Here is a 17,308-nt window from a genome sequence, read left to right on the forward strand (position 1 = left end):
TGTTTCCCACACATTAAGGAAACTATTATTTTATTTTTTTAAACGATGTCCGTTTTCTATTAAACGATTTGAAAAACGATTTTCCTCCTGGAGTAAATACATCCTATAGAGAAAACCATGAGTGTGTGAAAGACAGAGGGATCAAAAGCCTAGTCAAGTTGTTGTAGTTAACTCAGGTTTGGGAGCAATAAAAAACCTTGAGAGAAGGGACAGTTGGGATGACTTTACTGACACTCTCCCCAGGCTTTGTTTTACAGTTGTATGATAATGAGTTAGGCAACTGGCCTTCATTGACACAGCAGAGGAGATATCGGGCTGCATATAGAAATTAATGTGTAATGAATGTGTATAGACATAAATGTGTAATATGTTGTTCAGCCTTTTTACCCTTTTATGGGGGGAATTTTGAAAAACTGGCCCTGTGACCAGCACCCCTCATGTAGAATGTGTACGCCTATGTGTGTTGGGGAAAAGGTATAGATTACTCTCTTAGACCATTTTTGTCTGTGTGTTAACAATTTCACAGTGCTCCTAAATTCTTATCTGTGCTCCTATTTAAAAAAAAAAAAACTTTCGATAGATCCCTGCATGAGGGACGAATGAAAAGTGTGTTGCAAACAGAAATGATTCACTGTACTGCATGTTTTATATAAATGACAATGTAGGCCTACCACTTTACATGTCATGGGTGGAATCTTATGTAATTTCTCAAAACATAAATGGCTGAAATGTAGGCCTATAGTATCTCGATGCGCCAATGTCTTACTTTACCCATTGTTTTGCCATTTCACATTTACGCCGCGTTAATCCCCCTGCCCATTGGTCCGCGTGAATTCCCCCCCCAACAAAAAAATCCCTGCTGCCCCCATAGTTTACCAAAATTCTGTTGGTAACACAGAAATTAGAACAAGTTAGTAAGTAGATGTTGGGAATGGTGTTAATATCAGAAGAGGGAAATAACGTGCGTACTGGACTGAAGTGTTGGAATACTGTACTTTTCAACGGGACTGTTTAAACCAGGCCCGTCACTAGGTTTGAGAGACAGGGGGTGCTTAGCCCCAGAAGAATTAATTTTTTTTCAGCTCACCTGCTAAGGTTTTGTCTATGAATTCATTATTTTAAGAGCAAAGAAATCCCGCACTGTCCATTCCACCAACAAACTTTAATACATTGTTTCGGTCATCCGACCTTCTTCATGTTGTACTAAAGTTTGTTGGTGGAATGGACAGTGTGCAGGATTTCTTTACACTTGAATGACAACCCCACTGGGATAATATCCTACGCACCTGCCCACCTACAAAGGTGTGCAAAATCGTCCTCTTGAACAATTATTTTAAGAGCACCATACAAATTTTTAAACACTAGTTAGAGTGATTTTTTTAAAATTCACATTTTAATGAACATTCCTAATATGTAGGCTACACAAAACATTTCAAAATGTTTCAACTGATGAATATTATGTAGGCCTACGGAAGTTAAAATGATTATATAAAAATGCCGAGAGCATAATTTACACAAGGACTAGGAACTTTAAGGAGTTACTAACTGCGCGTCTCCAGGAGAAGCAGTGATCAGGAAGCGATTCATTCAAACAGGTTCCTTACTTGGAAAACTATGCATCCCTGGCAGATATTAGGTCATTTTTACTCCATTAGTAGCTATTTTAATCAGTTCATGTGTGTTTTCAAACTGTTAAGACAAATATTAAAGCTCAACTATAATTTCAAGACAATGTCAAATGGATTTATTACACGGGTATTGTGAGTGAAAATTGGTACTTTGGGTCTGAAGATTTCATCCGTGTAAGTATTACACTTTTCTCGAGGTGTTAGTCACAAAGCACAATCCTCTACCTGTTTCCCCCCCGCATAACATTGCTGTGCACCCTGCTTTTATTGCTTTTATTGCTTTTATTCAGATTAACTTGCCTTCTTGGTGGTTGGTATTCAATGCTTTACTGCATTTGTTTTTGAAAAAATGTAAAAAAAAAAAATGTTTTTTTTCCCCCCCCCAAAATCATTAAAGGGGGGGCTAATACTAATGCAGGGGGGGCTAAAGACCCCCTAAAATAGGCCTAACGACGGCCCTGGTTTAAACTTAATGGACAATCTGCACGAGCAGCAAATCAGACTGTGTATGTCCAGCACGAGAGCTAAATATAACAGGCTCCTAAGCAATGATGCCAACTTAGCGACTTCACTTCTTTTTTACTGCATGAACAATGGACTTAACACGAATGCATAGGCTCTGAAACGGCAACATGTTGGCAGACAACTTTCTCTTGTTGTTTCTGCCGCACGGTAGACCTCCCTATCAACTCAAATAGTGAAGCAAGTACTCTCTCCACACGTTTTCCAGACTCGCAGAAGATGGTCGCTAGAAACTTTAATTTAAAAAGTCACTGGATGACCAGAAAACTCGCTGTATGTGACAACAAGATGTGCTCCACATTGCTGGTAACCCGCGGCTTTGACTCAAAGGAAAATACTCTTTGCTTGGTCACGCCTCCTCGCAATAGAGATGGAAAGGCGGTCTGAATCAGAGCAAGGTGATGTGCGTTGCGCACGATAACAAATCCTGAAATTGACAGTTTCTAAAAAGTTTTAAAGGGTTTATGAAACGAAAACAAAGTAAAGGAATTGGACCATTTCCAGGACAGATTCTGACAGTTCTAAGCCTTGTGAATAAAATGGGATATTGTCTGGGTGATATTTTGTCCTAAAAGTCATGTTAAAACGTTCCCAAAAAGTGTTATGTTCGTTTTTTTTGGTGACATGCAAATTTTATGCAAATGATATGCGTGACATAAAAGGGGGGAGTTCACCTCATTCCACCTTGTTCAGATCAATGGTGGCTAGTACCAAACCAAAGCGCAGTGTCAAGCAGTGTGTTGCTGGAGGGCCGAACGGTGCCAGCTGCAAAAATGGCTACTTGACAGAAGGAATATCTTTGCACAAGTTCCCTTCTGTGAAGAATGATGGAACTGTGGCCAACTGTGGAGAAGGCTAAAACAAGGGCTCTGTGGATCCAATTCGTACGCAGGCACCGGTGTGGCAGCTTTTGTGATATGCACCGGATTCTCATCCGCCCTGTAGGCTATCTGCTTGTAGGATAGACTGAGTAAAGTTAAGTATAGGGTACAGTTGGGCTAAATCAAATATGCCTGTGTAACAACAAGACTCTGATCTAATTCAAAAGTGTTGGCATAACATAAATGACAGCCCCAAAACATTTGCTTGCCACTTGCCTGCCATACATTTGTCCCACATCGCTTGCCATAGCCTCGTACAAGCAGATGTACATGTGGATGAGAATTCCGGTGCATATCACAAAAGCTGTCACGCCGGCGTGGTTTTGAAGCAAGCACATGGTCATGCTTCACCACAAATGTGGAGATCGCGGGCATGGTTGGACTGAAGAGAATGCTATTGTCTCAAGCAGTTCCAACAATTGACATCGCCGGCGTGCAGACTGAAACTGCCCCTGTAACTGCTCGTGCACTGCTTTGCTTTAGGCTACGTTTTACCTTGTCCATCTGCTTTGTATGTTGTTTTCAGGAAAGGGTAATGCACATTACATGCCAAACCGATGCAAATGCTCTCGGGATATGCACTTTTTGTTGATTGCCATTCAACTGGTCAATAAATTGGTTTTGGGATATCCGCGCTTCAGCCTCCGTGGTGCTCTCGGTCGAGGACAGCCAACTCACAGACTGGGCTACTGCTTAGCGAATTAACGGAGATGCAATGCATACAGTGCCTTCAAAAAGTCTACACACCCCTTCTCAAATGTCAGGTTTTTGTGATGTAAAAAAATACAGAAAGACAAATAAATTCACAGCTTTTTCCACCTTCAATCTAAACTATTAACCTGTACAATGCAATTGAGAAACAAGCATAAAGCTTTAAATGGAAACAATAGAAAATAAAAAACTTCAATTAACATGGTTGCATAAATATACACACCCTTAAATTAATACTTAGTTGCAGCACCTTTGGCTTGTCTGGGCCATTCCAAAACCTCAATATTATTCTGGTGAAGCCATTCTTTTGTAGATTAAGGCGTGTGCTTAGAGAAATTGTCGTTCTGAAAGATTAGTTCCTCTGCATATTCACCTTTCTACCAGGGGGCCCGAAGATTTTGTGCCACTACCACGGCCCCTGTGGAAATGTTCATAATTCCCTCCTCCCTAATGAAGGCCCCAGTTACAGCTAAAGAAAAACAGCACAAAAGAACAATGCTGCCACCACCATACTTTACGTTAGGTATGGTGTTATTGCGGCGATGTTTTGTGCCAAAAATACCTTTTGGAATTATGTCCAAAATGTTCAACCTCGGTTTCACCTGACCATAACACATCTTCCCACATGCATTTGGGAGATTACAGAAGTATTTTTGGCAAAATGTACCTCACCAAGATTGAACTTTTGGTCATAATTCAAAAGGGTATGTTTGGCGCAAAACATCACCGCAATAACACCATACCTAGCAAGAAGTATGGTGGTGGCAGCATTGTTCTTTTGTGCTGTTTTTCTTCAGCTGTAACTGGGGCCCTCATTAGGGAGGAGGGAATTATGAACATTTCCACAGGGGCCGTGGTAGTGCCACAAAACCTCCGGCCCCCTGGTAGAAAGGTGAATATGCAAAGGAACTAATCTTTCAGAACAACAATTTCTCCAAGCACACGCCTAAGTCTACAAAAGCATGGCTTCACTAGAATAAGATTGAGGTTTTGGAATAGCCCAGAGAAGCCCAAAGGTGCTGCAACTAAGTATTAATTTAAGGGTGTGTATATTTATGCAACCATGTTAATTGAAGTTTTTTATTTTCTATTGTTTCCATTTAAAGCTTTATGCTTGTTTCTCAATTGCATTGTACAGGTTAATAGTTTAGATTGAAGGTGGAAAAAGCTGTGAATTTATTTGTCTTTCTGTCATTTTTTTACATCACAAAAACTTGACATTTGAGGAGGGGTGTGTAGACTTTTTGAAGGCACTGTATAGCGTAGGCCTACTTTTTTTCTCTCTTCTTCTTTTTTAGGATTTCGGGGCTGCTCCAACAGCCTATTACCTCCGTTTTTTCTCTAGTTGATAATATTTTTGCATGTACATGCATTTCAATCACACTATATCGCGCAATTGAATCAAAATGCCCCCCATTTGTCAACAAATACACACGCCATGTCATCTTTGGGTCATGGCAAAGCGCCCTTAGCAACCGTAACCATAAAGAAAACAAACTGTCAGGCTAGGTCAACAATCGTCACTTCGCCTGTCAGACATGTCACTTTCTGCAGATGTATCAGTGCCTCTGAAATAGATTTGTGCTGCTGTTTTTTTTTTTCTCATGAGGTTGGATGTGTGGTTTTTCAACACACTGATGTTTGTATCAGAATTTTGGTTCCTTTATAAGATGTGGGTCCATCAAATGTGTGTTGTTTTCTCAGATCGCCATACTAGCAAACCAGGGACTCTCCTCTTTGATGTCACAGCCCAGCTCATTAGTCACACCAAATTTCACAGAATTCACACTTTGAGTTGCCATTTTCACAAGTTCCTCCAGGATGATTGGGTTCAAAGTCTCATCGATGCTATCAGAAAAAACAAGGCTTTAATGGGAATGACCGTTTGTTTTCGTTTCATAAACCCTTTAAGAGATATTATACGGTTTGTACCGATTTGGACAGTCAAGATACGATGCATCTCGATTTTATTTGCGTTTCTTACCGATGCAGACGTTTGCAAATCGATGCAACCGTACCGTACAGGTCGTATTGATTTTCCGATACGTATCGGTGAATCTTCCCTTCCCTAGTATGTGATTGTGTGTGTATACGTATGTATGCATGTGCCATTACACCCCCAGATGGTTAAGAGTGCATGGTGTTGTGCATGGTCACCTCTGCATCTGTGTGTGCATGCACACGTGTGACTTGATCCAGCGTAGCCCCCGGTAGCCAATCGTGTGTGTGTGTGTGTGTGTGTGTGTGTGTGTGTGTTCACCTGTGCTGTGCCGTCGTAGCCCACGGTAGCCAGATGAGCATCATGATGAGGGCTCCAGTCCAGGCCTGTGATCTTGGCTGTGTGACCCTCCAGCCTTCGGTACGGCTCCGTGATGGTCACGGGACTCTCACCCGGGCTCTCTGACACACACATTTGATTACTTTTATTTGGACCCAAGAGACAAGCATTACAAGATCCAAATATTTTGGAATAGGCTATTGACAGGCTGGCAGATTTTACTCACTTACTTATGCCAGTATCGTTGTTACAAAAATGAAACATCATTCAAGGATAAACAAAACATCTTCGTCTCCATATTTGCATGCTACCTATAGACCCGTTCAGAGTCGACGTCCTCATGAATGCGTGCGCATCATTGACTCAAACACACCAGAGATATTGTAAGGATATTACAAGAGACTCCACTCTTCTTGGTGGTACTGCACTCTAGACAGCAACCAGCGGCCACTAGGTGAACTGCAGGCATGGGTGAAATAGGGAGTGGTGAGTCTGTATGTAATACTAAGCTCGTTTGTGACGAAGCAGTGATGCTATTGCTAAGCAGCGAGGATGCACACTTTGCCAGTTTGATGCATTGTGGTTAGAAAATCCACATGCCCGCTGCCTAGCAAAAGCATCACTGCTTCGTCACGAATGAGCCCATTGGCTGACATTGCCGACACTAAAGAGAGAAAAACTGCCGTTCTGAAGCGTGTACGTTGATAAAAAATAGAGATTCCGAAAAGTACACTTGGTATGATATTTTGAGAGGGAAGAGGCTGTTCCAGAAGCATAGGAGATGTTTGTTGTTACGCAACATGATCTCCAAAAATTCCGTGCTCCTGGACACAGATGTTAAGGACACAAAATCTGTCTCTAGGAGCACGGATTTTGCCAAAACGGAATTATTTTCCGTGATGGACACACAGAAGTGCTCTCTCTATACTCCCACAGCTCTATGTTTCCACAGTCTAGTGTTTTCTCAGGATTTTTCTAATTTCAAATATTTTTCTCAACATTTTTTTTCTTACTGACAGGTTAGGGTTAGGGATTGTTTTGGTCTGGGCACAGCTAGTTTTCTTTCATTCATTATATGAATTTGATAGCCTAGCAACCAACTGGAAAAGGTATTTGAAAGGTATTTCTCAAAAATATGTCTTTAATGACAAGGTTAAAGTCAGGAAATGTTCTGGCCAGGGCACAACTTAAATTGCTTTAGCATTATTTTGTTTAGGATTAGCATTTGGTATGTATTTTCTAATGATAGAGTTAACACAGTGCTGTGGTAATAGCCTATAGAAAGCACTTCCGTGTGCTCATCACGGAAAACAATTCCGTGTCCAGGAGCACGGACTTTTGGCAAAATCTGTGCTTCTGGACACAGATTTCGTGTCCTTAACATCCGTGTCCAGGAGCACGGAATTTTTGGAGATCAGGCTGTGTTACGAGACATTAAACTACTGACTGGACTGATGACATCGCCAGGAATGCTCGTGTCTGTGGAGCCCTATCTCACGCCTTTCGTAAAATCTTCATGAAAATAATATATTAATTTTCGTGGTGCATTCACGTTATTGCCCGCCTTTCGTAAAGTCTTCACGAAAAGAATAGATTAATTTTCACGCTGCCTATTCACTTGAATTGCCCCACTGCTGCTATGGTTATCCAAACGTCTGCAGGGGCGGGGAGGGGGTGCTGACAGAACACTGCTGATACACTTGGGACTCACTAATTCGACGCCTTTTCGGTACTTACGCCTTATGTCCCCTAAACCTAAACCTAAACCTAACCCTAATCTTAACCCTACTTAACCCTAAACCTAACCCTAACCCTAACCTTAACCCTAACCTTGACCCTAAACCTAACCCTAAATTGCTTGTTTGAAATGTTTGATTACCATGTGACGGTAGGCTACCGAAAGGGCATCAAACTAGTGGGTCGCTAGGCAACAGTCGGGCAATTCAAGTGAATAGGCAGCGTGAAAATTAATCTATTATTTTCGTGAGGACTTCACGAAAGGCGGGCAATAACGTGAATGCACCACGAAAATTAATATATTTTTTTCGTGAATACTTCACGAAATGAGTGAGATACGGTTGGTCTGTGCTACCCAGCGTGTATGTTGATAAAAAATAGAGATTCCGAAAAGTACACTTGTTTTGCTATTTTGAGAGGGAAGAGGCTGTTCCAGAAGCATAGGAGATGTTTGTTGTAACAAGACATTAAACTACTGACTGGACTGATGACATCGCCAGGAATGCCCGTGTCTGTGGTGCCCACTGCATATCTGAAGTTAGCGCGAGCATCCATTATCTTATTTCGGAAAAACCACCTGTCGAGTCTCTGTAAAAGTGAACGGAGCATGGTCGATTTTGAGGCAGCGGTGCGCACGCAGCCAAATTACGTCATACCTGTTTACAAACTCTAAAGGGGTCTATAATAGCTGAAACAGAGCACAATTTTACCAGTGTTTTTGCGCACCCTTTCTGCAGTCCCGTAATCTGCAGCCCTCTGACAACTTTCTTATGTATATGGCCTAAGCCAGTGATTCCCAACCTATGAGTCGGGACCCAACCTATGGGTCGCCAAAGATCCACAGTGGGTCGCGAAGCCCTCTTGATTTTAAGGGGTTTAATTTTAATACCATACATAGCCCATGTTGAATAAATGACAAAGCATTTAAACTAATATATGCATAGAAGCAACAAAATGTAAGTGATACATTTAACAGTGGGAACAGAGGAATAAAATGATAACTAATGAGTTTTCGCAGGAAACAGAGCGTCATGTGACACCCTCTCGTGCGGGCGCTCACGCGATTGGGTCACCAAAGCTTAAAATGGGAAAAATATGGGTCCCTAAAGAAAAAGATTGGGAACCACTGGCCTAAGCTACCAAAAATCAGGACTATTCATTTGCATTGATATCCCAGCTAGGGGATGCGTTCCTGTAATGGTTGGTATTTCAGTAGCTTGGAATAATAGCAGATGTCCATGCAAAACAGCACGCAACCTCAATAATAAGCACAGAATTATCTGAAGTGTTAACCATACAATGTCTGGAGTATTTGGATGTTTCTAAAATAGTCACTGACAACATAGTTATTGTTAAACCAGTCCATTTTCACAGTATTGTGTATTTGTACAATATATGCTGATTAAATTATACGAGTGTACACACACAGAATCATGATCCTCACACACACGCATGCGCACACGCAGACACTCACACACACCAGGTATACACAAATATATGCTGATTAAATTAGGCCTATACAAGAATACACACACACAATCATGATCTTCACACACATGCACGTGCATACACACACGTACACGAAGACAATTTTGTTGCAAAACAGTGTATCCATTTTGTAGAATGTTTTGTATTGGGCATTTCATTTCATGCCCAATTAATGTACATGGGAATGATATTGTAACAGTAGAAGAGTAGAAGTATCTAGGTACAATTATACTCACATAATAAGATCACATGGAAAGAAAATACTCTGGCAAGATACTCAAAGGCTCAACAGAGACTTTATTTTTTAAGGAAACTGTGTAGCTTCAAGATCGATACAGTGATTTTAAGATTGTTTTATCTGGCTTTTATACAGAGTGTGGTAACCTTTGCCATTCAGTGTTGGGGAGGTTGTCTTTCTGTTAAAAACAGACACATGCTGGACAAAATTACACATTTAGGCTCTAAAATCATTAGTACAGATGTTAAATCTATCAGGCAAATTTCTGATGAGTACACGACTACCTTAGCCTTAAAAATATTGGACGATCCATCTTTTCTTGGAATACTCCCCCATACCCTCTGGCCTTTGATACAGGTGAGGTTACCCTTCTTTAAGACAAATAGAGGGTAAACATCTTTTGTGCCAAGAAGCATACAGCTTTTAAATAAGTTAAGTTTTTTAATAAGGATTTAATAAGGATTTAAATAAGGTTTTTTTTTACATCTACTTAAATATGTTTTGTTTGTCTTTTCTTTAGTCTAGTCTTGTCTTTGTGTGCTATTGTAGCCTAATTGTCTGTCCAAATGTTTATTGTAGGCCTACTCCCAAAACGCGAGACAAATTCCCTTCGGGGCGATGGTGTCCTCATTCATTCATTCATTGCTAAATTTTATATAGGTTTAAAATGTATGTTCTCACAATTTTTGAATGGCAAGAATTCACACAAAGGTTATAGTTCCTCTGAAAAGTCATTTCCAGCAATAAAAAGCAAAAGTAAAGAATGGTGGATAATACACTGTTTTGCAACTTAAATTCATATGATGATTAAATTACAAGCACACACACACACGCAATCATGATGATCCTCACACACACACACACACACACACACACACACACACACACACACACACACACACACACACACACACACACACATCCGTGCATGCATGCACGAACACAGCAGACCCTTTTTACCTCCGCCAGGAGGTTATGTGATCGCCTGGGTTTGTGTGTGTGTTCGTTATTGTATGTTCGCACTGCTATTTCACAGCCTACCACAAGGTGGCCGGGTGAGCACTGAGCACATGAAAAGGGGGGGCGGGGTCCACTCTAGTGTTATCAGTACAAGCTGCCCAACCACATTATCCAAGCTAGGTGGCCGAGGTGAATTGAGCTATGACAGGGCGTGCCTGCGAGGTGGATTGATTGACAGTGACCACAGCCAGAATGTAGGCTATTACGCGCATATTTGCTGTGCCTACGTGGCTGCCAATAGCACACCAAATGATATATAATAATAATAATATACAATATGGCACACACACATAGGCCTATCGTCGCAGAGTGTTTGCCCTGTCAACCAAATCAGCTTTCGCGGAGTTAATTGTTCTCCGAGTGTTTCCTTGCTCAGTTGAAGTTCACGAAGGCTGGAGATAATATTAATAACGGCGAATAACGGATAACAGACAGCGCCAAGGAGGGAAAGGTACCCGGTTCACTACAGGCTACATGAAAGGTTAATCAAAGTTGTGCTGCGACAGTCACCACAAAGCCAGGCAGACAGAGTGCACACAGAACGCGCGGATTTGCTGTGCCTGCATGGCTGAAGCCAGGTGCGTGGGTAGCCAATAGCACCAAAACATAATGTAGCCTTATTAATGTAATCAATTAGGGTGATGCATATCGTCGCAGCTTTCGCGGAGTGTTTTCCCTGTCAACCAAATCAGCTTTCTCTCGTCTGTCCAGTTGAAGTTTGTAGCTTACAAATGTAGGCTAAATGTAGTGAACTGGATCCTTGGAACTGTTCACCGCCCTATTTTTTTTTTTTTTAAATATCCACCCTTCGTAGGCATATCGTCGCAGCTTTCTCTGAGTTTATTGTTCTCCGAGTTTTTCCCTGTCAACAAATGACCCTTGTCTCGTCTGTCCAGTTTAAGTTTGTCAGTTTTAAGACGCGGCTTTATACATTTGTTGTTACCAGTATGGTGACCAAGTCGTGGTGCATTACTAAAGGGCCTGTGTTGTGTCATAGTATTGTAGTGCTATGGTAGGTTGGTACATTTCAATGACTATTACAGCGTGCCACTGGAGGTACGGCGCGCATTAAGGGGCTACAGCAAGCCTTTTGCTTAACAGCATGCGAAACACAGACTGGTTCTTCTAGCCTAGGCTACTTTACAAATAATGAATGAATAATGAATGAGTGGAGAAATTAATAACGACGAACAGTTTAATCAGGTAGCAGCGCCAAGGAGGGAAAGGTAGACCTATCCAGTTCATTACATTTAAGGAGTGGTGTAGTCTACTTTTTTGAAGTGGGTATACTGTATATTCGAGTATTTTTTGAAGTGGGTATACTGTATATATTTATGCCATTCAAAATAATGGATCAATCAATTTCAAGTGGATAGGCCTACTGAAGCCCCTAAAATTTAGAAGTGGGTATACTCCGTATACCTGCGTTCTACGTAGACTACACCACTGCATTTAAGGTTAATCATGTTAACAGACCATGACATGGTACATGGTAGGCCTAGCCTAATTAGGCCCTATAAAAAAGACAGATATAATTTAGTTACAACTTCACTGTTTAATTCTCTGACCACACTAATGGTGTATAAACCTGCATAAATGACACCACATCATCACACAAATACTATCCTATTTGTCTAAAAACAAACTGAACGTCCTTGGCGGAGGTCTGCACACTCTGGGTGCATTTCTAGTTATTATTGTTATTACAACCGGTTAACCGGTGGCAGAAAATTTTAACCGCTTAAAGTTGATCTGATCGACTATCGGTTAAACGGTTACCTGTTAACATCCCTAATCACAACCAGGGACCGATTACTGAACGGGCCTACCAGGCCCAGGCCCAGGGGCCCAAGAGTCAAGTAGGCCCTGAAGCCCAAGCCTTTATATTTACATTCTCATATTGTACTAGAAATTACACTTCTAACTGAATTTTCTAATTTTCTCTGAGGACAAACCCCCAAAATCATAGACTCTCACACCTGGACTGAAACCCTTAAGCGCTTTGCAAACTAGCAACACTGTATGTGTGTGTGTGTGGAGGGGGAGGCTTTCTTCTTGGTTTAGGGGCCCATGGAATTATAATCTGTCCCTGATCACAACAGATGGCTGTGCAGAGCCTCACGTCGCCATCAGATGAATCTTTATGAATCAAGCTGAAGTATGAGTTGGGTAGCAATGCAGCTGGTGGAGATTTGGGGGTATTTTGAGCTCTATTCCCTCTACACTATATTGACTTAATCCACCAAGCTTTCTTCTTTCTACCGCTTGTGATTATATCAAAATCATAGACTTCCGTTGCACTCTTCTCCTAAATTTTCTCCGGGTTACACTACCCTTCTCATGAATGCCAAGTCTACAGAGCTGTTCATACAAAACCATTACTGCACAAAGGCATCCTATCACACATCAACAATCTACATTGGTCTTTAGTTTGATTATAATATACATGTAAATGTGTTCTTCTCTTCTATTCATTCCCTCTGCCATTTCCCTTGGCTTCTTCCTCTCTCAGGTAGCCCTATGTAAGCATTTAATTTTGCTGGTAAAAATCAGCGGACCCCATTTCAGACTTGAGTTTGCCTAACTCTAAAGCTTTGTAAGATTAAAAACAATCGTCATACCATGTTTATGTAATGAAAACAGATCACCACAGAGAACACATCATCATTTAAAATCAAAACAGAAAATATTTATTTTGAGGTAATATAATTGAGGTGATGTTGCATAACTCTGTTACAGGATTTATTATTTCAAATTATAAAGTCCTGGAAAGTCCTGTGTGCGTCAGCGGACGGGGCAGCCCTTGGATCTTCTGAAAAGGCGGTAGTACCAGCGTTTGCCTTGCAGCTTCCTCCTGGCTTTCCCCTCCCTCACCCTCCTGTTAATCTCTCGGGCAGTCAGCATGTTCTGGCCGTTGTCAGTGTCGGGGGTGTTGAGAACAGTGTGGGTCTTCTGGCGGGCCGCACCCACCTCCACACCGTCCTCCGTGGGAGGTGCCACAGCACAGCAGAGGAAGCTGAGGGTGGCAAAGACCAAGCCAAACACCATGAAGGACCTCACCAACCTTCTCCTGGACACCCTCTTGAACTCAAAGTGTGAGAATTCGTCCACAGCCTGGTGCTGTTTGAGCTCCTTGGTAGACTTTAGTTCTTGCTCTTTTCTGCCCTCGTCAACAATCCGTTGCGTCTCCATGTCCTTCTTGCTGGGCTTTGGTTCCTCCAAGTTGCTCCTCAGAGGTGGGTGTGGGTAGCTCCCCACTCTCTTATGGCTGTTGGCATCCACAATCTTTTGGTGTGGTTCAATCTTCTTGGATTTGCTAGCAAGCGTTGTCATTTCCTTCAACAGCTGGGTGTACAGAGGAGTAGTCCGGTTGGTGTGTGTGTCAGCATCCATGATCTTTTGGTCTTTTTTGGTCTCTTTGGTTTTGCTGGCAGGGGTTGTTCTTTCCTTCAACAGCAGTATGTGCGGAATGGTGGTCTGGTTTGTGTGTGTTTCAGCATCCATGATCTTTTGGTCTTGCTCTGTGACTTTGGTTTTGTTGGCAGCACTTGTCGTTTCCATCAACAGCTGGGTGTGCATAAGAGTAGTCTGGTTAGTGTGTGTCTCAGCATCCATGATCTTTTGGTCTTGTTTGGTGTCTTTGGTTTTCCTTGCAGAGATTGTTTCCTTCATCAGCTGGGTGTTTGGAACAGAAGTGGTGTGTGCGTCAGCGGATGGGGCAGCCTTGGATCTTCTAAAAAGGCGGTAGTACCAGCGTTTGCCTTGCAGCTTCCTCCTGGCTTTCCCCTCCCTCACCCTCCTGTTAATCTCTCGAGCAGTCAGCATGTTCTGGCTGTTGTCAGTGCCGGTGGTGTTGAGAACAGTGTGGGTCTTCTGGCAGGCCTCACCCACCTCCACACTGTCCTCCGTGGGAGGTGCCACAGCACAGCAGAGCAAGCTGAGGGCGGCAAAGACCAAGCCAAACACCAAGAGGGTGTACAGGAGAAGCTTGGCGAGGTCCTTCATGAACTCAAAGTGTGAGAATTCGTCCACAACCTGGTGCTGTTTGAGCTTCTTGGTAGGCTTTGCTTCTTGCTCTTTTCTGCCCTCGTCAACAATCCGATGCGTCTCCATGTCCTTCTTGCTGGGCTTTGGTTGCTCTTCGCTCCTCAGAGGTGGGTGTGGGAAGCTCCCCACTCTCTTATGGTTGTTGGCATCTTCGATCTTTTGGTGTGGTTCAATCTTCTTGGATTCGCTTGCAAGGGTTGTCGTTTCCATCAACAGCTGGGTATGCGGAAGAGTAGTCTCGTTGGTGTGTGTCTCAGCATCCATGATCTTTTGGTCTTGGCTTTCGGTGTCTTTGGTTTTGCTGGCAGGGGTTGTTTCCTTTAACAGCTGGGTGTGTGGAACGGAAGTGGAGTGTGCGTCAGCGGATGGGGCAGCCTTGGATCTTTTGCGTTTGCCTTGCAGCTTCCTCCTGGCTTTCCTCTCCCTCACTCTCCTGTTAATCTCTCGGGCAGTCAGCATGTTCTGGCCGTTGTCAGTGTCGGGGGTGTTGAGAACAGTGTGGGTCTTCTGGCGGGCCTCACCCACCTCCACACTGTCCTCCGTGGGAGGTGCCACAGCACAGCAGAGGAAGCTGAGGATTAGTAGCCTCCATCTGCGTGCCTTCGTGTCCTTTGTCTTGGGGTGCTGTGCAGGGCAGTCACCCCCTGGCCCTCTGGCCATTATGGCTTGTGTGTGCACAGCCACGTGTATCAGTAGGCTTCAAATCTTGATCTCTGAAGGGGACAAATGAATTCGGCAGAGAGGACATACAATAATGAGAAAACATATTTGCCAAGAGAGTTTGATTTCTACATTAATAAGACCAGTGCACCCAGCCAAGGTGTTATACAGTACACCTGTGCCAAACCACACAACATTTAATTAACATTTAGGCCAGAAACTAGAAGAAATTAAATTGTTCATAAACTCAATACACAAAATGTACTGGTTTAGTACTTCTAATATAAGTAAGTCATAGAGCAGGAATTAAAAGAACTCAGTATTTCAAAAATATAATAATTACTCTACTCACCATAATACAAATACATAATACAGCAACCGATTCCAGGAAAATGCTTTTCAGAAATGATCAATCTTGAGTGAACCATGAGATTCGTGAAACTGGAATATTCAGCTATTGTGATGTCATAATACAGATACAGCTGTATGTCTAAACAGAGTTTAAAGGTGGTTGTGCAGGTTTAAAAGAACAGAATTTAAAAGAACTTTCACCACTTTCTTGTTAGTTGTACACATTTAGGTATTATCCATCATATTTGAATTGGTTGGGTACCACAAAACATAGGTAATATATTATATGGAAAAAGTGGCAGTTATCATTTCTCCATAAAGCAGTGCATGACATCATGGGGACTGGAGACCCAAGATTCTGTAGCCTCTCTACTGATGAGTCCCCAATGTGACATCATCACCAAGTTCCGTTTATAAAATAACATGGACTGTAACACCATTTCAGTGCTTTATTGTCATTACATAGATACAGTGATATGTTGTTTGGAAGTAAGCGACAGATGCCCACAAAAGTAAAGATCATATTAACAGTATAACTAACAATAATAAAATATAGAAAATATTAAGCTAAAAAGTATAAAATGTACACTCAACTGATGATTCATCACACACACACACACACACACACACACACACACACACACACACACACACACACACACACACACACACACACACACACACACACACACACACACACACACACACACACACACAAGATGCTCTGGCTCCATAAGGTCAATACAGACGGCCAGTCACCCAAACATCCCTTTCTGTAACATTTGCTACGAGGAGGAATTGACAATGAAGCTATCTTTCATTTTCACTTGGACTCACCACAGGTGTGTGCAGTTTTGCTTCAGTACATTAATTTTGTATGCTTTCCATTACCTTAAGTACTGTCTTGTACATCTATTGTCTGCACACTGTCCATTACACTCAACACTGCATTTTTATTCCTCACAGCGTTTTTAACATTCAGATACGTGAAGGACTTTCTACAGGTGAATTTTCATGTTGTGTCAGCTATAAAAATGTGTAATGGACAATGTGTGGGATATTTATCTACTATTTGTGTTGTACTAGCCTGGAAAATCCCATGCTGAATTGCACAATCGTTCCCATCTGAAAGACAGACAAGACATGTTTGTCCCAGAGCACTAGCCTGAGGTACTAGGGAGACAATCTGAGAGTGGGGAGGGGTGGAAAGATGATGGTACGTATTACTTGACAAATGGAAGCTTGCAGTTTGTTTGAATACAACAGACACACGATTGGCTATGGACTACCTATACGGCCAATAAATGGCTGTTGGCAATCGTAAACCACCCCTGATAAATTCAGTAGGCGGTCTACTACAACACGTACCTGAAAATAACAACCACAGCTCCCCCCTGAGAGATTCAGGCACCCCCCTGACGATCAGGTCGCGGGTCTTGCGCGTGCTGAACATGCTGGTTCCGCGGCCGTACTCCGCAAAGTGGATCTGCCACGACTGCTCCTTCATCTTCTCCTTCAGCTGATGAGCACACAAGTACAGAAGTTAACACCCTAGACAAACAAAACTCTCATGCTGGTGTAAGTGTTCAAACACTTATCAGTACGAAATGCACTACAGACAAAAGATGATCATTATTACTATAAAAGATCATTATTAATACTATATTATATAGTTGTTTTTTTTAACAAAAGCGAATATACAGCTCACCGAACCCTTTTCTTATAGGCTAACGGATGAAATACTAAA

General features: G+C 42.2%; 2 protein-coding genes across 2 annotated transcripts in view; both read right to left on the reverse strand.

The window, feature by feature from the left end:
• Nucleotides 1–13,208: 13,208 nt before the first annotated feature.
• LOC134452224 (uncharacterized) lies at nucleotides 13,209–15,743 on the reverse strand. Its single transcript, XM_063202589.1, has 2 exons — nucleotides 15,563–15,743; nucleotides 13,209–15,263 (listed from the first exon to the last, which is right to left on the reverse strand). The coding sequence occupies exon 2, from the start codon at nucleotides 15,208–15,210 to the stop codon at nucleotides 13,288–13,290; it is 1,923 nt and encodes a 640-aa protein (XP_063058659.1). The 5' UTR covers nucleotides 15,211–15,263; nucleotides 15,563–15,743; the 3' UTR covers nucleotides 13,209–13,287.
• Nucleotides 15,744–16,325: 582 nt separating this feature from the next.
• The window catches only part of LOC134452225 (TBC1 domain family member 8B-like), a 2,730-nt gene continuing 1,747 nt past the window's right edge, over nucleotides 16,326–17,308 (reverse strand). Inside the window, exon 3 of the mRNA XM_063202590.1 lies at nucleotides 16,326–17,080. Coding sequence (XP_063058660.1) covers nucleotides 16,847–17,080 — 234 coding nt within the window. The 3' untranslated portion in view covers nucleotides 16,326–16,846. The remainder of the gene's footprint in view (nucleotides 17,081–17,308) is intronic.

Source organism: Engraulis encrasicolus, chromosome 7, assembly GCF_034702125.1.
Source record: "Engraulis encrasicolus isolate BLACKSEA-1 chromosome 7, IST_EnEncr_1.0, whole genome shotgun sequence".
In the NCBI taxonomy this organism is placed as follows: Eukaryota; Metazoa; Chordata; class Actinopteri; order Clupeiformes; family Engraulidae; genus Engraulis; species Engraulis encrasicolus.

Excerpts from the sequence above, each read along its gene's own strand:
- LOC134452224 (XM_063202589.1), bottom strand. The coding sequence starts at position 15,210 with ATGGCCAGAGGGCCAGGGGGTGACTGCCCTGCACAGCACCCCAAGACA.